At 39.0% G+C, this 15975-nt stretch overlaps 1 protein-coding gene across 1 annotated transcript in view; it reads right to left on the reverse strand.

Moving 5' to 3' along the window:
- LARS2 (leucyl-tRNA synthetase 2, mitochondrial) overlaps nucleotides 1-15975 on the reverse strand; it is an 87336-nt gene that overhangs the window by 25582 nt on the left and 45779 nt on the right. The window contains exons 11-17 of the mRNA XM_063304018.1: nucleotides 14962-15077; nucleotides 13854-14137; nucleotides 9685-9783; nucleotides 7784-7921; nucleotides 4475-4578; nucleotides 2500-2682; nucleotides 862-1031 (exon numbers count right to left, since the gene is read on the reverse strand). Coding sequence (XP_063160088.1) covers nucleotides 862-1031; nucleotides 2500-2682; nucleotides 4475-4578; nucleotides 7784-7921; nucleotides 9685-9783; nucleotides 13854-14137; nucleotides 14962-15077 — 1094 coding nt within the window. The remainder of the gene's footprint in view (nucleotides 1-861; nucleotides 1032-2499; nucleotides 2683-4474; nucleotides 4579-7783; nucleotides 7922-9684; nucleotides 9784-13853; nucleotides 14138-14961; nucleotides 15078-15975) is intronic.

The raw sequence follows: 15975 nt of genomic DNA on the forward strand, positions 1-15975 counted from the left end.
CTTCAGTTAATTTAGATCACAACACTTCAGAAGTTCTTCAGCAAAGGGTTTATTCTCTATTTTTATTTATCTGACACCTTTTATAGTCTCCCTTTACCAAACTAACATAGCGTATAAAAACAGTGCATTGGTTTTAAAAACAGTATTTTAGACATCACTTTAAAAAAAGAACAAAAACAATTGAGTTTTGGCCACTGTCCCTTCAGATAACAGAAGTCTTCAATAAATTATGGAGTGGGCAGAATGCTGTACTCCCTCCCCCCACAAAAATAGCCCTGTGTAAGTGGTAATTTTAAAAAGAGAAAGATAATTATGAAGGCAATTTAATGTTCCTGACTTTGGAGCAGGACAAAGATGATTGCCATCTGGCAACATTTAAGAAATCTTTACTGTTTTCCTTCCTGACATTTGTGTGCATGTGTGCACCACAACATTATGGAAGAAATAGAAGCATGTATGTTATGTATGAAACAGAACACTGCTGTTATTATCTGCAGAGCAGTAACTAATTTTCATAAAACACCCTCTAATTTAGTCCAACATGGTGCTCTTCAGATGTGCTGGATTACCACTCTCCATGATGAAAGGAAACAGTGGTGACTTAGTCCGTAACTTCTGAAGGGTGCCAGATTGGGGAAGGTAGCACTTCCTGCTATGTCATATCTAGCCTTGTCACATCTGCGCTCATCCTTATGACCCGTTGTAGAAACACACTGATTTCCCTCACTTTAGAAAGATAACAGTTTTCCTACAGAAATGCAGGCTAAACAAGTAAAAAGATCACAACTCTGTTGCAGCTTGGTGTTAACCATTGTTAAAACATTGCTAACATGTTTGAAATAGGCAGAATCTCTTTCCAACCTCAAATACAGTGAAGTTCTTCTGCTTCCAGATATGTTTGGCATTCAGTTTATCTTTCTGGTTAAGTAAGTGAGGACTGGGCAGAGGACCAGAATTTCTGGCTTCTATAAATTTAGTTGCTAGGTGCCAGATGCGAGTTTGCCATCGTAGCACCCCAGGGATTGCATCAGCTGAATGAAAAATTATAGGAGACAGAAGTTTTCATTAGCTCAAGTTAAGATAACAATTTCAGCAATGGAAAAAGAAAAAAAATGTAACCTATAGTTCTGCCCTTCCTCTACTAATGAGTCACCAGTGCAAGTTTCTAATTTTAAAACAATTAAATACATAACATTTGATCAGAATAAAATAATGTTCAACCAGTTTGATGATACAGCAGCTACACATTGTATTTAAAATAATCCGAAAAAGTTTTTTTTTCTTTAATTTTTTTAGGCTGTTGGTCTAGTGACAGGAACCCTTTACCAGAGGAGTCTGCTGTAAAGTTAGATAGTAAGTGATGACTGAACCAAGGACTCTCTTGCCATGAAGGTCAAAGAGGAAAATACAGATTTAAGTGGTGCCACTTACAGAAGGAAGATAAGCAAGACACTACCCAATTTCTATAGAATTAAAGAATGTGAGTTTATAACAGCCCAGATCCTTGCAGCTGAGTTGCTTCTTGATAGACCTGTCTCTTAAACACTTCTGCATAGTCACTGAAAGCAATGGTTCTCCTACAACTGTACTCTCTCTATGGGGATCCCCAATATTTGACTGTTGAGGATCCTTCTGCAACTCTAACTAACGGCAGAGTGTAAAAATCTGTGCTCAGTCTTCCCTCCTTGTTGTTTATACACATTTGTTGTGCAATAAAAAATAAACAACCATATATGGGGAACAACAGAGCCACTCTCAGACTGCTCAAGAAGGATGGGGAGGGAAGGATGGGAATAATGTCATCAAGGCACCATGACCTCACAAGGAAAAATGTCCCAGGAGCAAGGAGTTGGCAAGAGTGTTGGCTAGCAAGCAACTAATCCACCCCCCACAGTTCCATGGGAATTGAATGTGTTAACTTGAGTCAGTTAACTTTGCAAATTAATTTTATGACCCTTGTATGGCATTGTATGGACCAAGAGATAACACTCTGATCTCAGACCATTCAAAGACTTGTACATAGAAAGGATCTAAGATGATACATCCTGTCAGCAATCCAAAACACACAACTTTGGGGAATTACATTCATATATGAAAAAAAATTATTAAATCCCTCTTTCAGAAAGACATCTGCTTCTCTTTTTGGTAGCATTCGAAGTATCTACTGAATGTAGATTGGTAGATACTTGGTATCTGGCAGATATTTGGAGTGAAAAGAATACAGAACTTGTGTTTGGGCCACAGGCTGAAGAAGGCTGCTAGAAAGAGAAATGGATGTCTTCCAATGGCAATTCCTAAATAGCACAAGTATAAAATAACAAAGCATAAAAGCAAAAATCAATAAATATCCCTCAACTCAAACCAGATGTTTTCTTTATGAAGACAGCGAAGAGATTTAACCTGGGAATTTTGTCAGCAATTTGAAAGCCTAAAAGGCATTTTGCAACATAAAACACCAATTGACATCTGAAGAATTTGGGTTTTGGGCAGGATTCTTACTCTTTGCTTCCCACAGGATGTCTTGCTCTGGAGGGGCAGTAAACAGGATGTATAGCCGGACTGTATCAATTCCATACTTCTGGATTATATCTTCAGGTTCTATTCCATTGTACTTGGATTTGCTCATTTTTTCCCACATCACCTGCAGTTTCTCTCTGGTATTTGCATGAATGGGTTCAGGACCTAAACATATGCATACAAGAAAAAAGGTAAGATACAACCTTAAAAATGCTTTACATTAAGAGCTGATTGCTTTTAATCCTTTACTGCACCCATATTCAAAATGTATTCTACTCGAGTTCTAAAGGACAAATGGAACAAGGCTGTCCATCACATGCACTTGTTCTGCTGATATCTTAACTTCCGAGAAGCCTTCTCCAATGTGGTATCTTCTAGATGTATTGGGTTACAACTCCTATCATCTTCAGCAAGCAGGATGTAGTCATACTAGCTGAGGTAATGGGAATGATCCTCTTGTCTGGAAAAATTAAGTTTGGAAGGCAGCTCTTTTGGATCAAAAAGAGCTTGTTGTTTTATTTTTATTCTCTTCTAGGAATTTTTACTTCTGCAAATTAGCTAATGCTTGCTAGCTACATAGAAATGTCTTTTAATTTCGCTTAACTTACTTCAAATTCAGTAATATGCAAAAGAACTTGTTTGCATTAGGTGAACAAATAAAAAAAAAGCTCTTGCACATCATCATCTCAGTCCACCTTTCCTGGGATGTGTGGTTCTCATGTGAAATATGTCACCCCATGTAAGGTTTATCTAAAGTTCCACTTGTAGCAATTCATACCTGGTTCATCCATAGTTAAAATATGGGAACACCTTTCTCCCTTGAACATCAGCCCCAAATGAGCTACACTTTTATCAAAATAAACAAATATAAACCACAGTTTAACTATCCACAACCCCTTGACCAGCAATGGTAGATATTATTGCCCATATCAATGGCAGAATTATACAATTTCTGTGGGGCAAAGGCTGATAAATCTGATTTAATGTGAGTTATATTTAAATGTAGTTAAAATTAAATATTATTTAAACTTTTGTCTCTAGTCAATTTAACTCAATTTTAACAATTTTCTCCTCCTGTCACATAAAAAGTATGTAATTTAGTAATGAATTGTAAAGATCTCTGGGGGCTCCATCCAAAGTTTTGGGGATGCTGGGTGAAACACTGGGGCCCCAGCTGTGCATCAATTACCTATAGAAAAGCCAGTAGTCCTCACTCAGAAATATGATGGACCAACTAAAGGCAACACTCAACTAGCAGCATCTTAGGCATCAAATTGTGTATCGATTTTCAATAAAACCACATGTTGTTGTTGAACTATGATATCTGTAGGAAAGCCAGCTAGCTCAAAGGTTACTGAACTCTCATAAACATTTCTAATAAATACTGATCTTTCCACTAAACTGGAGTATCTAGAATGATACCATATCTGTAACAACATCACTAGAGATGTCTTGAAATGAAGAAAATGTTTTGTGTCAAACCTGGAACAAACCATTATATCACAAAGATCCTGCCGAACCATTTCAGTTCAGCTGTGGCTTGGCAGACTATTTTGCTTGTTTCAGATTTCAGACAAAACAAAATCCAGACAGACAAGTAGGGCAAAGCTAGTGCACACTGCCCCTTCACTTTCTGCCTCCCCACAGCAGCTCCCAGCACAGCATGTCTAACTGGACCGCCTCCTGCCCATATCATCTTCCCTTCCATCCCTCCTGTTAATTACTGCCAATGGCCCTCTCAACAATCTCAGCATCTTCCCTCTCTCTCAGCTGCCACCAATATCCCAGTGTGGCATACCACATCAGCCCCTCTGCCACCAATGTCCTTGGGTCCCTCCTGCCCCGAGCAAGAGAGTCCCACATGTAAAAACATGAATGTTTCAGTTCAGGCACAGGCCACCCAAAACTGGAACAGTTCAGATGCAAAACATTTTGCACATTGCTAACCCTCACTTACCAGAAAAATCAATTTCTTCTCTTTTCAAATACTTGCCAGTTTCTGGTAGCTTGAATGTTTGATTCTTGATTAGGCCTTGAACTAAGAGCTTATGAAAAGGCTCTCTGAGGACAGAAAATGTTGAAATGGTCAAGATACATTTCAAGAATGTTCTATATATATAATTTTGATGATAGAATATCATGGTAAGCACATCATGAACAGAGATCTTGGGCTTTCCAAAGGCAGTGCTAGCTGGAAACAAGGGAAACTGTATTTCAATATATTTGAAGGACCTCAAACTGGGGAATCAAAGAAGGGTGGTATAGCCTATTGACTAATAATAATGATTACAAACATGAACGCAAAAATATGATAAAATTAGGAACTATACAATGATGGAACTATAAGGAATTTGCTAAAATATATTTCATTTTCATTATTTAAGCACTACCATCTGAGTACGAACCTAAAGCCCTTACATATATTATGATTTCCTCTTTTCCTCTCTTTTTCAAAAGCAGTAGAATGACATCACCCAGTATGTAAGCACACATGTACACTATCCAACAGCCTTCCCTAATTTGGTGCCCTGCAACTCTGTTGTTCTACAATTGCCATATTTCTTAGCCAATATAATTAAAGACTTCTTGTTACACAGACAGTGGTCTGCCCAGTCTTTGGGTTAGAGAGAGAGTGAGTGTGTATGTCTCATTTGGATATTTCCAGCTCTGAACAGGAAGGACTCAAGACCAGTGGTGAAAGCTGAACAGGTACCAAACTCAGACTTGGATGTCAACAGTGTCCCTAAGACAATCTTTTAGTCAGACATCCTCAGTCTTAAATCAGATTCTATTCCACTTCTTGCTCTCCAGTACAAAAAACATCTAAGGTAGGAGATGACTGAGAGAGAACTGAGTCCTAGGTTCCAAGCTACTGCTTCAATAAAGGCTGGAGTCTGAAGAATCAATGTAACACAAATGGTGAAAAAGCCAACAGCTGAATTTCACTCCTCTTTGGACTGGCACTCCTACTTGCTACCTAAATTGATTGATACAACCACCCTTGAGTATCATACCCCATGCTCCAATCCCTTATGGTCAGCATAAGGCCCATATTCTTCTCATGTTATATCAGCAGCAGGGAGGCCACACCAGCGTGGTTCTTTTCCACACCGCCAGTGTGACAGTCCCTAGATCATATGGAAGAGGCAAAGCTATGACTTTCCACCTAGAGTAACCCTCTGAAAATTGAGTAAGGTTAATGCAGGGTTGTGCTAGAGTGCAAACTATTCTGTAGGATACAGAAGGCACTAGCATACTCTTGTAGACAAAGATAAACAGTTGGAGGATTTTAGTAAAAGAGTATAATATAAAATAATATAGGAAGTGATACAGTATAATCTTCCAAAATATTACTAATTGGTGAAACTGATAAAGAGCAAAAGGAGATTTCTTTCTTTTTATACACAGGTGGTTTACCATTAAAGATCAATCTGTCTAAAACTACCAAACTTTACCATACATGGAAAAGTCAACTTAAGCTAAGCTTACACATGTAATAAGCCTCCAGCTTAGAGCTAATCTTTCAGGGAGTGTTTATCTTTTATGACACCGTTAATTCACATATGTTGCCTTGTTGATTCAAGCTACGTTTTCAGTTTGTGTTTGCTTGCAGAAACAGTTACTGGTAAAAAGACAAAATATTTTACCATCTATGGAAGTAAATACAGATTCTTGTTTGCAAGGATGAAGGAGAGGAGCTAAAGAACAGCATGAAAAGAGTGCCTTCAAAATGCATGGAAACCTGGAAGCAGGTAGTAATGAATCATTACTCTGCTTTCCACTGTATTTCTATTTATTGTTCTGTTTATTAGCAGTTATTTATTGATAATATTACAGTTAGAGCTCCCTCTCCTGGTGATATGCAGAGACACATGCTAACTGCTTTGCAATGAACTTAGTGGAGAAATTTGCTTCCAATTTTAGTCATGTAATATACTCCAGCACAATTCTGGACTCCCATTGTTTCTTTAAGTTGTTAATTTTATATCACTGTCTATCCATTTACTAGCTCTGATACAGCATTATAATTCACTGGTTCCCTTTTTTGCTCGTTCTCATGAGTGCCAAAGAAAATTACTTGACATGAAGTTAAAAGAAAAAAGAAAAGAAACAAAAAACAAAAGGAAAGAAAAATGAACCCACAGGTATAGATTCTTACTGTTAAAGAGGAATGGAAATCTGGCCTGTAATGAGTCCTACTTCAGAATAGTTAATCTGCAGCTCTCCCATCAAGCCACAGAAGAGGGAGATGGATACAAAGGCACCTCACTGGGCTCCCTAGATGATTTCCATTGTAAGAGTGTGGACTTACAATCTAAAGATACTGTATAACATAAACAAAATGTGAATGGGGCAAAAATAAAGTTAGGCACCAGTATTACTGCTTTTTTCTTCCTTTTCTCCACGTCTGTCTCTCTCTCCAGCACATCTTTAGACAGTAAACCCTCGGTTGAGGAGTGTTTTTGTACATTAACTATCCTTAGAGCTTTTCTGGCTGAGGAGTGGGATAAAGTCCTTTAATAAACAAACTGTGTAAATGCAATGAAGGAGAGAGAGCATCTCAGCATAGTGGGATAATCTCTGCTTTGTTTTTTAACCTCGGATTTCCTGCCCTTTTCCTTATTTCCATACAAGTCAATTTTGTTCACATACACACATACCCACATTTATACCTTGCATTTGCTGAGGAAGATTTTGCTCAGAGACAGTGAACAGCTCAAAGTTACTGTGTGAGTTTCATGTCTGAGTGGTATCTTCCCAGCCCTAGTTTAACATTAACAACTGTATCATGTTGTGGCCAGATTAGACTATATACCTTCCTTCATTACTTCCCCCTAGGAATCCTGAATGTATGTCCCTCTCTTCCTCATCAGGTTTTCCTGGTTTGCCTTTGACACCACCGTACACCTTCTAAAAGTCACACATGCATCAAACCGAATGCATCAAGCTCATTTCTCATAGTTAGTTCCCTTGACTGTATGATCAGAGGCTTACACATATATATGCATCTTTTTAGAGAAGGAAAGACATCCTCTGACTGTTGAATATGGTAAAACAGCCTAATAAGTATACTGTTGAATCCAACTGACAATTATTGGCCTTGCATTCATCTGTGAGAAAGTGGGCAATAATTCGTGTGTGTGTGTGTGCGCGCACAGACACGTGCACACACAAATATATCTAACCTACTTTGTGAGTTGCATCTGAATAAAGATGATAGTCATAGGTACTATAGGACTGAGATTGCTCTGGTTGTTCCACTTACTTGTGTTTAGTCATATTCTGATTATGGCAAAAATGACTGAAAAACCTGGCAAAATACAAATGCAAGACTGCGTGCTCCTTTCCTCCAATGTACAGATCTACAGGCATCCAGTAATCAGCCAAATCTTTGTCAAAAGGCCTAACGGGGAAAAAAAAGACTACATTAAGAAATAAAAATTAGCAAAGAAGGTTAGAAGTCATTCCAAGTCATAATAATCACTAAAACATCAATTAACTGTTTAAAGGATGCTGTTAATTGGAGGCTGCCATTGTTGCCCCCATTAGTAGGCAACATCAATATATCACAACAAAATCCATTCTGAACTTTCAGTAGCCACAACTTCAAAAGACAGTACTTCATAATTAAATCAGTTGTGTATGTGGCCTTGAACAATGGTAAAGGATGTCAAACAGCTCTGTAGGAGTGATCCAGGTGTGTGCTTTTGACAGGTGATCTAGCAGCATATTTATGGTAAGAATATTTATAGAGGTAGTCATTAAATACACATAGGAATGTGTGTCTTTAGAAAGTACTAACTTGTTGCAAGGTAAAAGTCCATTCAGAATGAGACTAAAATATCATATAAAAATAGATCCAACAGTAAACCAGCATTAACAAAATATAATGCAATAATCTCAATATTAGAATAAGTGGTCTGCACTGTAGAAACAAACAGTGCCTCACAGATTAAGAACAAGCACCTAATTCAAGTGAATTCAGAGAAAATTGGGCAGATATGGATAGATTTGGGAGATATTCAAATCAAAGTTGCTGTTAACAAAAAGTAAAAATATGAACTCTCCTAAAGCATCATTAGTCATTTGAAATTTGAGACAACACAGACTTATAGGCAGCATAACTACACAATGTCATATGTTTCTCTTTAGCCTTGCTGTATAAGGAAAACACAATATGGAAAAAGATTGGGCTCTAGTTTTGGGATGGATAGCTCCAGTTTCTAGTAATTTTACTAGAGTTTTACTAGAGTTCTTCAGTAATGGTGTTTCAAGGGAAATCTCCTGAAATAATGTTACAGGATTATTCCATGGTTTCCTGTTCTTCATTATCCATTGATGGATTCTGTGAGACATGGCAGGTAAGCATTGGAGGCTTACTTGGAAATGCTGGAAGTTCCCAATCCTTCTGCCTGTGCCCCTGTTCGCTTCACACACATTGCAATCTATGAGATTTTGGTACCAGTCCAAAAAAGCCTTAAACTGTTTTTCATTTGTTTTGGTAACATTTCCTCTCCACTTGTTCTTCTGAAATTCTGTACATTTCTTACCAAAGGACACTTCTATCAGGCGTATCATTTTCAGAACAACTGATCTTAAAAACACAGGTGATCACATGTGGTTTTTGGAAACCCACTTGCTTAAACAGCTTCTCTGGCATAAGTATTGCTGAACCAATCTCTGTGAAACTTGTCAGGTGATACCTTTGCCTGCAAATCTCATATAACTCTATTTCTATTTCAAATAAATGAAAATATATTTGTAATTTTTTTTCTTCTAAATTTAAATATGGGTACAAAACACTTTGTATTCTAAATTAATTGTTTGTTTGTCATATTTCTTTTCTTTATTCTAAATTAGCTCTCCAGAATCTGGAAAATTTTGACAACACGTAGTCTTCCAAGGGGGAAGAGGGCCATAACAGATCAGATGGTGCCCTAAATGAGACAGTTAAAGCAGCTTTTTATATCTGCAGTGAGGCCAATAACAGCAGAATCACAAGAGATTCTCCCAGAAGAATCTTTTTTTCACCATGTTTGGTATAAACTGAAGACAAGTATTAGAAATATTAGCTACAGGGGAACCTTCCAACCTGGTCTATAAAAAAGCTAGCCAGCCTACAGGACTACACATAAATGCAGAATGAAGAATGTCCAAATTACTTACCTCTCAGTATTATGAGGATCAGTGTACCTTAAATAATACCAAGCTGAATCAACAAATGTATCCATTGTGTCAGTTTCTCTCCTTGCAGGCTTTTTGCATCTGACAATAAATTATAATTAATATTTCTAAAGCTCTATTAAGATAAAAAGGAATAGGGGGGAGGGGGTCTTGTTTTTTGAGATGGGATGTTCTGAAGAAGCTATATAAGGTCCAGAGAATTGTGGGCTACAATTCTCTGACCATCATCTATTGTACTATCTAATCAAACATGCAAATGAAGTGAAATCCTCAGGTCCTTGCTTTTCAAATAATACCAAAAATGAAGAAATTAGAAATTTAAAAAATGTTTATCAAAATATTCCTATTGTGATGAACAAAATAATGGATTCCCATCTCAACATATATATTAGACCTCCCATTAAATAACAAAAACCCAAAAGCATTTGCACTGGACTCAGGATTTATTCTACCTCTCACTCTCTCTGTCTGTTATGACCAGTGACACATATAGCATTAATAATAATTAATCTTGTCTTGATAATCTTGTAATAATCTTCTCTCCATTAATCAACTTGTCTCTATCATCCTAGAGCTAAATAAGCATCAGCTGCCATTGGATTTTAATGGGAACTACATACATCTAAATTAACATGGATCCAGCTCATTAGCCTCCTTCTGGGAAAGGATAGGCAACAAGATGCCTCCAGATATCTTGTACTGTTTCATCATTTCCAACCAGCATGACCAGTAGCATGTGGCAGATTTCAGTAATGCTGCTGGTTCTCAGGAAGATGGGAGCACATTCCAAGAAGGGACGAGATAAGAGGAAACATAGTCCAGGGGGCAGTTGTGGGAAAACCGAGGTTCAAAATAGCCCCGCCCTAGAGCTTTTCCTGGTCGTTTCCCCTTAGGTTAGGTAGAGTTGCTTGAGTCTGGCAAGATTCTGTCTATAAGGCGTTAGCAAATGAAGAACTGAAGTTTGGCTGGACTGATTCTTTGTTGTTCTTGGGCTAGGACTGACATCAGTCTTGCCAGACTCTAGCAACTGGAGGGTGGAGAAGTACTGATGCTTCGTCACTCTTATCGCCACCAGGTAGGCCTTAATAGCAGCTCTAACCAGTGTTCAGTCGGATTCAGTCTTTGTCTTCCTCCAGCAGCGCTCTAGACGTCTCTTAATCCTCTTCAAAACCCTCAGCTCCTCCGTAAACCACAGGGAGCATCGGGTATGATGAGGCAAGAGAGGTCGCACAGGCGCGATCCTGTCCAAGGCCCTGGCCGCCTCCCTATTCCAGGCTGCGGCCAGGGCCTCCACTGGACCGTGCAGCAGATCGTCAGGTATAACCCCCAGCTCCCTCTGAAACCCTACCGGGTCCATCAGTCGCTGGGGGCGGACCAATCAAATGGGTCTTGCCTCCCTGCGGAGGGGGGTGGCATAAGAGAATCTCAGGGCCACCAGGGCGTGATCTGACCATGACAATGGGCATAGCTGTAACTCTCCCCTCAGGTCACATTGCCACTGCTCCGACAAGAAAACCAAGTCCGGGGTGAGGCCACTGCCTCGAGTCGGGTCCCGAATAATCTGAGTCAGGCCCATGGCTGCCATGGTAGCCATGAACTCCTGAGCTGCCTCCGAGGCATGCCCCAGGGACGGCAGGTTGAAGTCCCCCAGAACCATAAGTCTGGGGAACTCCACTGCCAACCCTGAGATGGCCTCCAGCAGCTCAGGCAGGGAGGTTGCCATGCAGCAGGGAGGCTGGTACAGCAGCAACACTCCCAACTGCTCTCGGGCACCCAACTTGAAGAACAGGGTCTCACAACCGGCCACTTGTGCAGCAGTGCCCCTGAAGGCCACCAGAGACTCCTGGATGACAACTGCCACCCCTCCTCCCCTGCCCTGGTGTCTCGGCTGGTGCCATGCTGTAAACCCGGCTGGGCACATTTCCGAAAGGGGCACCTCCCCCTACAGGGCCCAGCCAGGTTTCGGTAATACATGCCAGGTCTGCCCCCTCCTCAGTGATCAAGTCACATATGAGGGGGGCTTTGTTGTTAACAGACCTGGCATTGAGTAGCAGCAGCCGGAGACCAGGGCCCCTACGGATCTGCTGACCAGGGCCTGGATCTGAGCACAGAGGGCCAGAACACGCCACCGGTAACAAACACCGGGGACATCTTTCCCACAGATGGTTCGCCCTCTGGCTCCCGCCATAGCGTCCCCTACCCGTCACCACCTCAATAATAATTATCCCTGGTCTTGAGCAAATAGTTCTCTTTCTCACATGGACACCTTCAAATTCCAGGCTTGACTGAGGCTGAACTCATAATTTCCTAATGCTGAACTTCACCAAGTACTGAGTCACAGCATACTCTATGAAGAAAATATCTATTAGCAGGAAGAAGGGGAAAGCCAACACCCAACGTTTGCAGCTTCTGGTTGGATCGACAGCTGGACATAACATGGCTCATGTAGATTAAAAAAACAGCATGTCTCTATTAATAGAAAGAAGCATTGTATGCTTCTGCTCTGCCTACTGAGTAGATTAACTATACTGACTTTCATACACAGCAATTAATGTAATAAAAAAAAATAAAAGAAGAACTTTACAATTGTAGATAAGAAGTAAGAGGGGTGCCCCACAAAGACTTAGCAATTTGCAGTCATGAGTGGAAGGCATGTGGGAGGTTGTTTAATCATACAATTCCTGAACTGCACTCCGAATTGATACAGTCCCAGGGGGGTCCTACAGTGTGCTCCTCTGAATGCCTAGATTAGCAATGCGAATGGAAAGACAGCCTTCAAGGTAACTAGGGGCAAGCAACAGCAAACACAGCCTGCAGCTGCAGTAACAGTATTTCCTAGCAAGGAACAGTCCTCCCCAACAGTGCTCAGAGGAACCTTTCGTTATTCCTTCCCAACAACCCAAGTTAATACCAGGGCCTGAAATCTGTTTTTTAAGTTAAGCACTGATTAATCCTCTTCTGTAACAGAGAATTACTATGGGCTAGATTGCCCAATAACATCTTTACACTAGCTATGTTTTTAAAGGAAGACTGCTACTGGCCATACAGAAATATACAGAAATAAGAATTTTTCAAGTTTGCCAGTGCCTGAACTTCACTTTTTATCTCAAATGCCTCTTGCAATAACAAGAGAAAAAAAAAATGAGTTGTCAGGAGTTACAATGCAGAGGTGCCTTATTACCAGAAGGAGTCTCTTCAGAACCTCTTTGAACAACCAGAGAAGGTGACAGGTTTACTGCCTCTGTGTGCTGAAGTGTGAATGGTTTCAGATCACTTAGGGCTCTGACAAGGCAGCCTAACAATGCCAAATTCATCGTGTCAGCTCTGCTGAGAGCAGTGTTCCATAATGCACATGATGAAGTAACTGTCTCCCAAGGATTCTGCTCTTTTCCACTCACCGTCCACACAGCCTTAGAGAGCACAGATGTAATTTCCTCAATGAATATGTAATTTTCTAAATCCGAATTAGATTCTTATTGACCAAATAAACAAGAATTTTAAATCTGGCCTGTATAAAATCCTTTTCTAATCCAAATAGCTGCTTATACAGAGCAGCAATAGAGCTCAGACCAATTCCAAAAGCATAGGTAACTCATGCATTACAATTTTCTGATGCAGAAATAATCTTTTGGTACACAAAGCAGTAGCTTCTGAGTTCCAATCTTTGTAGAGAAAATAAAGCAAATATGTTTTTTTTCTAGACAGTGTAAAAGAAAATTAAATCTGTAGCATCCTTGCTGCAAATAAATGAATACAGATTCTTAATTTCTACAGTTAAAATAAGAAGAATAAAAGAAGACAGTCATAGATCTTACTTAACCTTTAAAAAAAGGTTTCTTTTAATTTTTTTTTCTTTTTCTTTGAGCAATTCCTTTACCTCACAAAATGCAAGAACAGTAGCTAACAGTTTCCTCCTAGACAAACTGGTTAGAAGTGAGATGTGTATGCATTTGTTTATTTTTAACTGAGTTAAACTATTTAACCAATTAGATATGAAATTTTCACCCAATTAATTTCAGGACAGATATTAAAAAAACTTTAAATATTCACTACTATGAAAACAACATACTATAACTTAAAACAGTGCATAAAATGAAAAGACAACTTCAATATATATGTTAAAACATTAAATATACAGGAAACATACTCACCTTGGACATAGGCAATTAACCCAGTGTGAAGTGGAAAGTAAAGGTGAGACACCTTTTTCTTTAAAGGAAGTAATTTTGGGCAATTGCACAGGTAAGTCCTCATAAGGTACAGGAACGGTGCCACAATTCTGACAATGAATGATTGGAATAGGGGTTCCCCAGTAACGCTGTCGTGAGATCAGCCAATCTTTCAATTTACTACTTGTTAGGTATCCTCCTACGCCTTTATTTTTGGCTTGCTGAGTGATGGCATTTAATGCCTCTTCTCTAGTCATACCTGTAAACTGGTTTTACGAAAAGCAAAAGATGTGCCCACTTTACTCAACAATCAAATTGTTATAAATAATAAACAAGTCCAAGTAATCCACCTGACCAGAGATACACACTACCATGAGTAAAGCCATCAGCCCAGTTGAACTAAATTTATACACAATAGCAAATGTGATTTATTTTAACTAATGGAGGAACAGAGGGAAGATTTTTTCTATCTGAAAGGGGAGCTAGCTGTGAGACAGCAAACCTGCTTAGCTAATTTTTTTTCCCCTTGCAATGAGAAGTAAATACCTGTATCTTAAAAAACAGTCTCTCTCTCTGCTGCTTGGCACTCCATCACTGACAGATCGGCCTACTGTGTTACAGGACATTTGCAGGGTTTCTGGCAGTCAAAGGGATTTGAGCTTCTCATATTCTAGTCAAAATAAAATCTACTTCACTAGGACAATTGTGGATCTGTCCTTAATCCATCTAAAAACCTGTGCCCATGCATGGCAACAGTATGCCATGGTTTACTGAACAACTCAAAGCCATTGTTGCAGGTAATTGTGGCTTGTTCAGATAATTCCTGGTTTTTCTCTCCATGGCTTATTTCTATACCCAAATGAGGCATGAAGATGTTGCATAATTTGGAAGCTATTTAATCTGAATAATTTAACACAGTCCATATAGATGTGCATCTAAATTAGTTTCATTTTATCACTGTTCTGCACATTTAAAAAAAAAGTCTGATATTTCAAATAAAATATGAAATATGAATAGATACTATGTTCTAAGTGTTTCCAGACAGCATGGAGAAATGGGGGAGATAAAGCAGAAGCACTATGACACCAACCTCTCCAGAGTTTATCAGTCTCTCTGAGCCATCTGGAAGTGTTTCAATTACTTCATCAAAAGCAAGACCAATTTTTTTAGCAACTTCAGCATCATCTGGGCTAATGCAAGGGATTCCTGGAAAGAGAAAATAAGGAAAAATCTCTCTTAAACAGATTTTCAACATGATTTCCACCTTTGTGTGCGTGTACAAAAGCAACTTCCCTAAGATTTCACTAAGAGTTTATCTGATGATAGTAATTGTACATTTCTGTAGCTATTTCTATTCTCCTGAAATTATGATTCTCTATTTCTTTCAGCCTTCAATCTTCAAATCTAAAGTGACTTCACCTTCTTTAAACTGAGAATTTGTCTTCAATATAAACGTAACTCTTGTAAGATTCAATTCAATATATACTGTTAGATGAAACTGTTCCTCTTTGTCTTTACCTATATATTCTGAGATGCAAGAGATACTGAATATTTGCATATTGGGACATATTTCTCATTTGAGTTCAGTAATTTGCAAGGTTTTCTTTTTTGCTGAAAGCAAAGCTCAGATTGAAAGTCCAATGATAATCTAACTTTTATGAACCAATGGGGGTGTTGTGGAAATAGCAATTACCCAGGTTACACACCAAATACAGGAAATGGAAGGAAATTTCAAAAGCCATTTGCGCAGTGCATTGAAGCTGAGCATCAAAACAGCCAAGAATTCAGCCATGATGAGGAAAATATTTTCTTCTATGAACTTTAGGATGCAATCAAAATCAGAAATAACAATCAGGTTCTGCAACAGAATTGCAGAAATACTGTTTGTCAGGGTCCCAGCTAACCAGTTAACCATATCCTTCATTAGTTTACTTTGATTTCACTGTAGTTTATTTTGTACATCTATAAACCTTGTATTGAGTTTCCTGATACTATCCTTTTGTAAATAAAGCTCTGGTACTTGAAGAACTAAGATTCCTATTACACATGATACTGAAGCACAGCTATTCCATGTCATGGGCACTTAAAGAAGGGCAGCAAGAGG

This window comes from Candoia aspera, chromosome 4 (assembly GCF_035149785.1).
Source record: "Candoia aspera isolate rCanAsp1 chromosome 4, rCanAsp1.hap2, whole genome shotgun sequence".
Lineage (NCBI taxonomy): Eukaryota > Metazoa > Chordata > Lepidosauria > Squamata > Boidae > Candoia > Candoia aspera.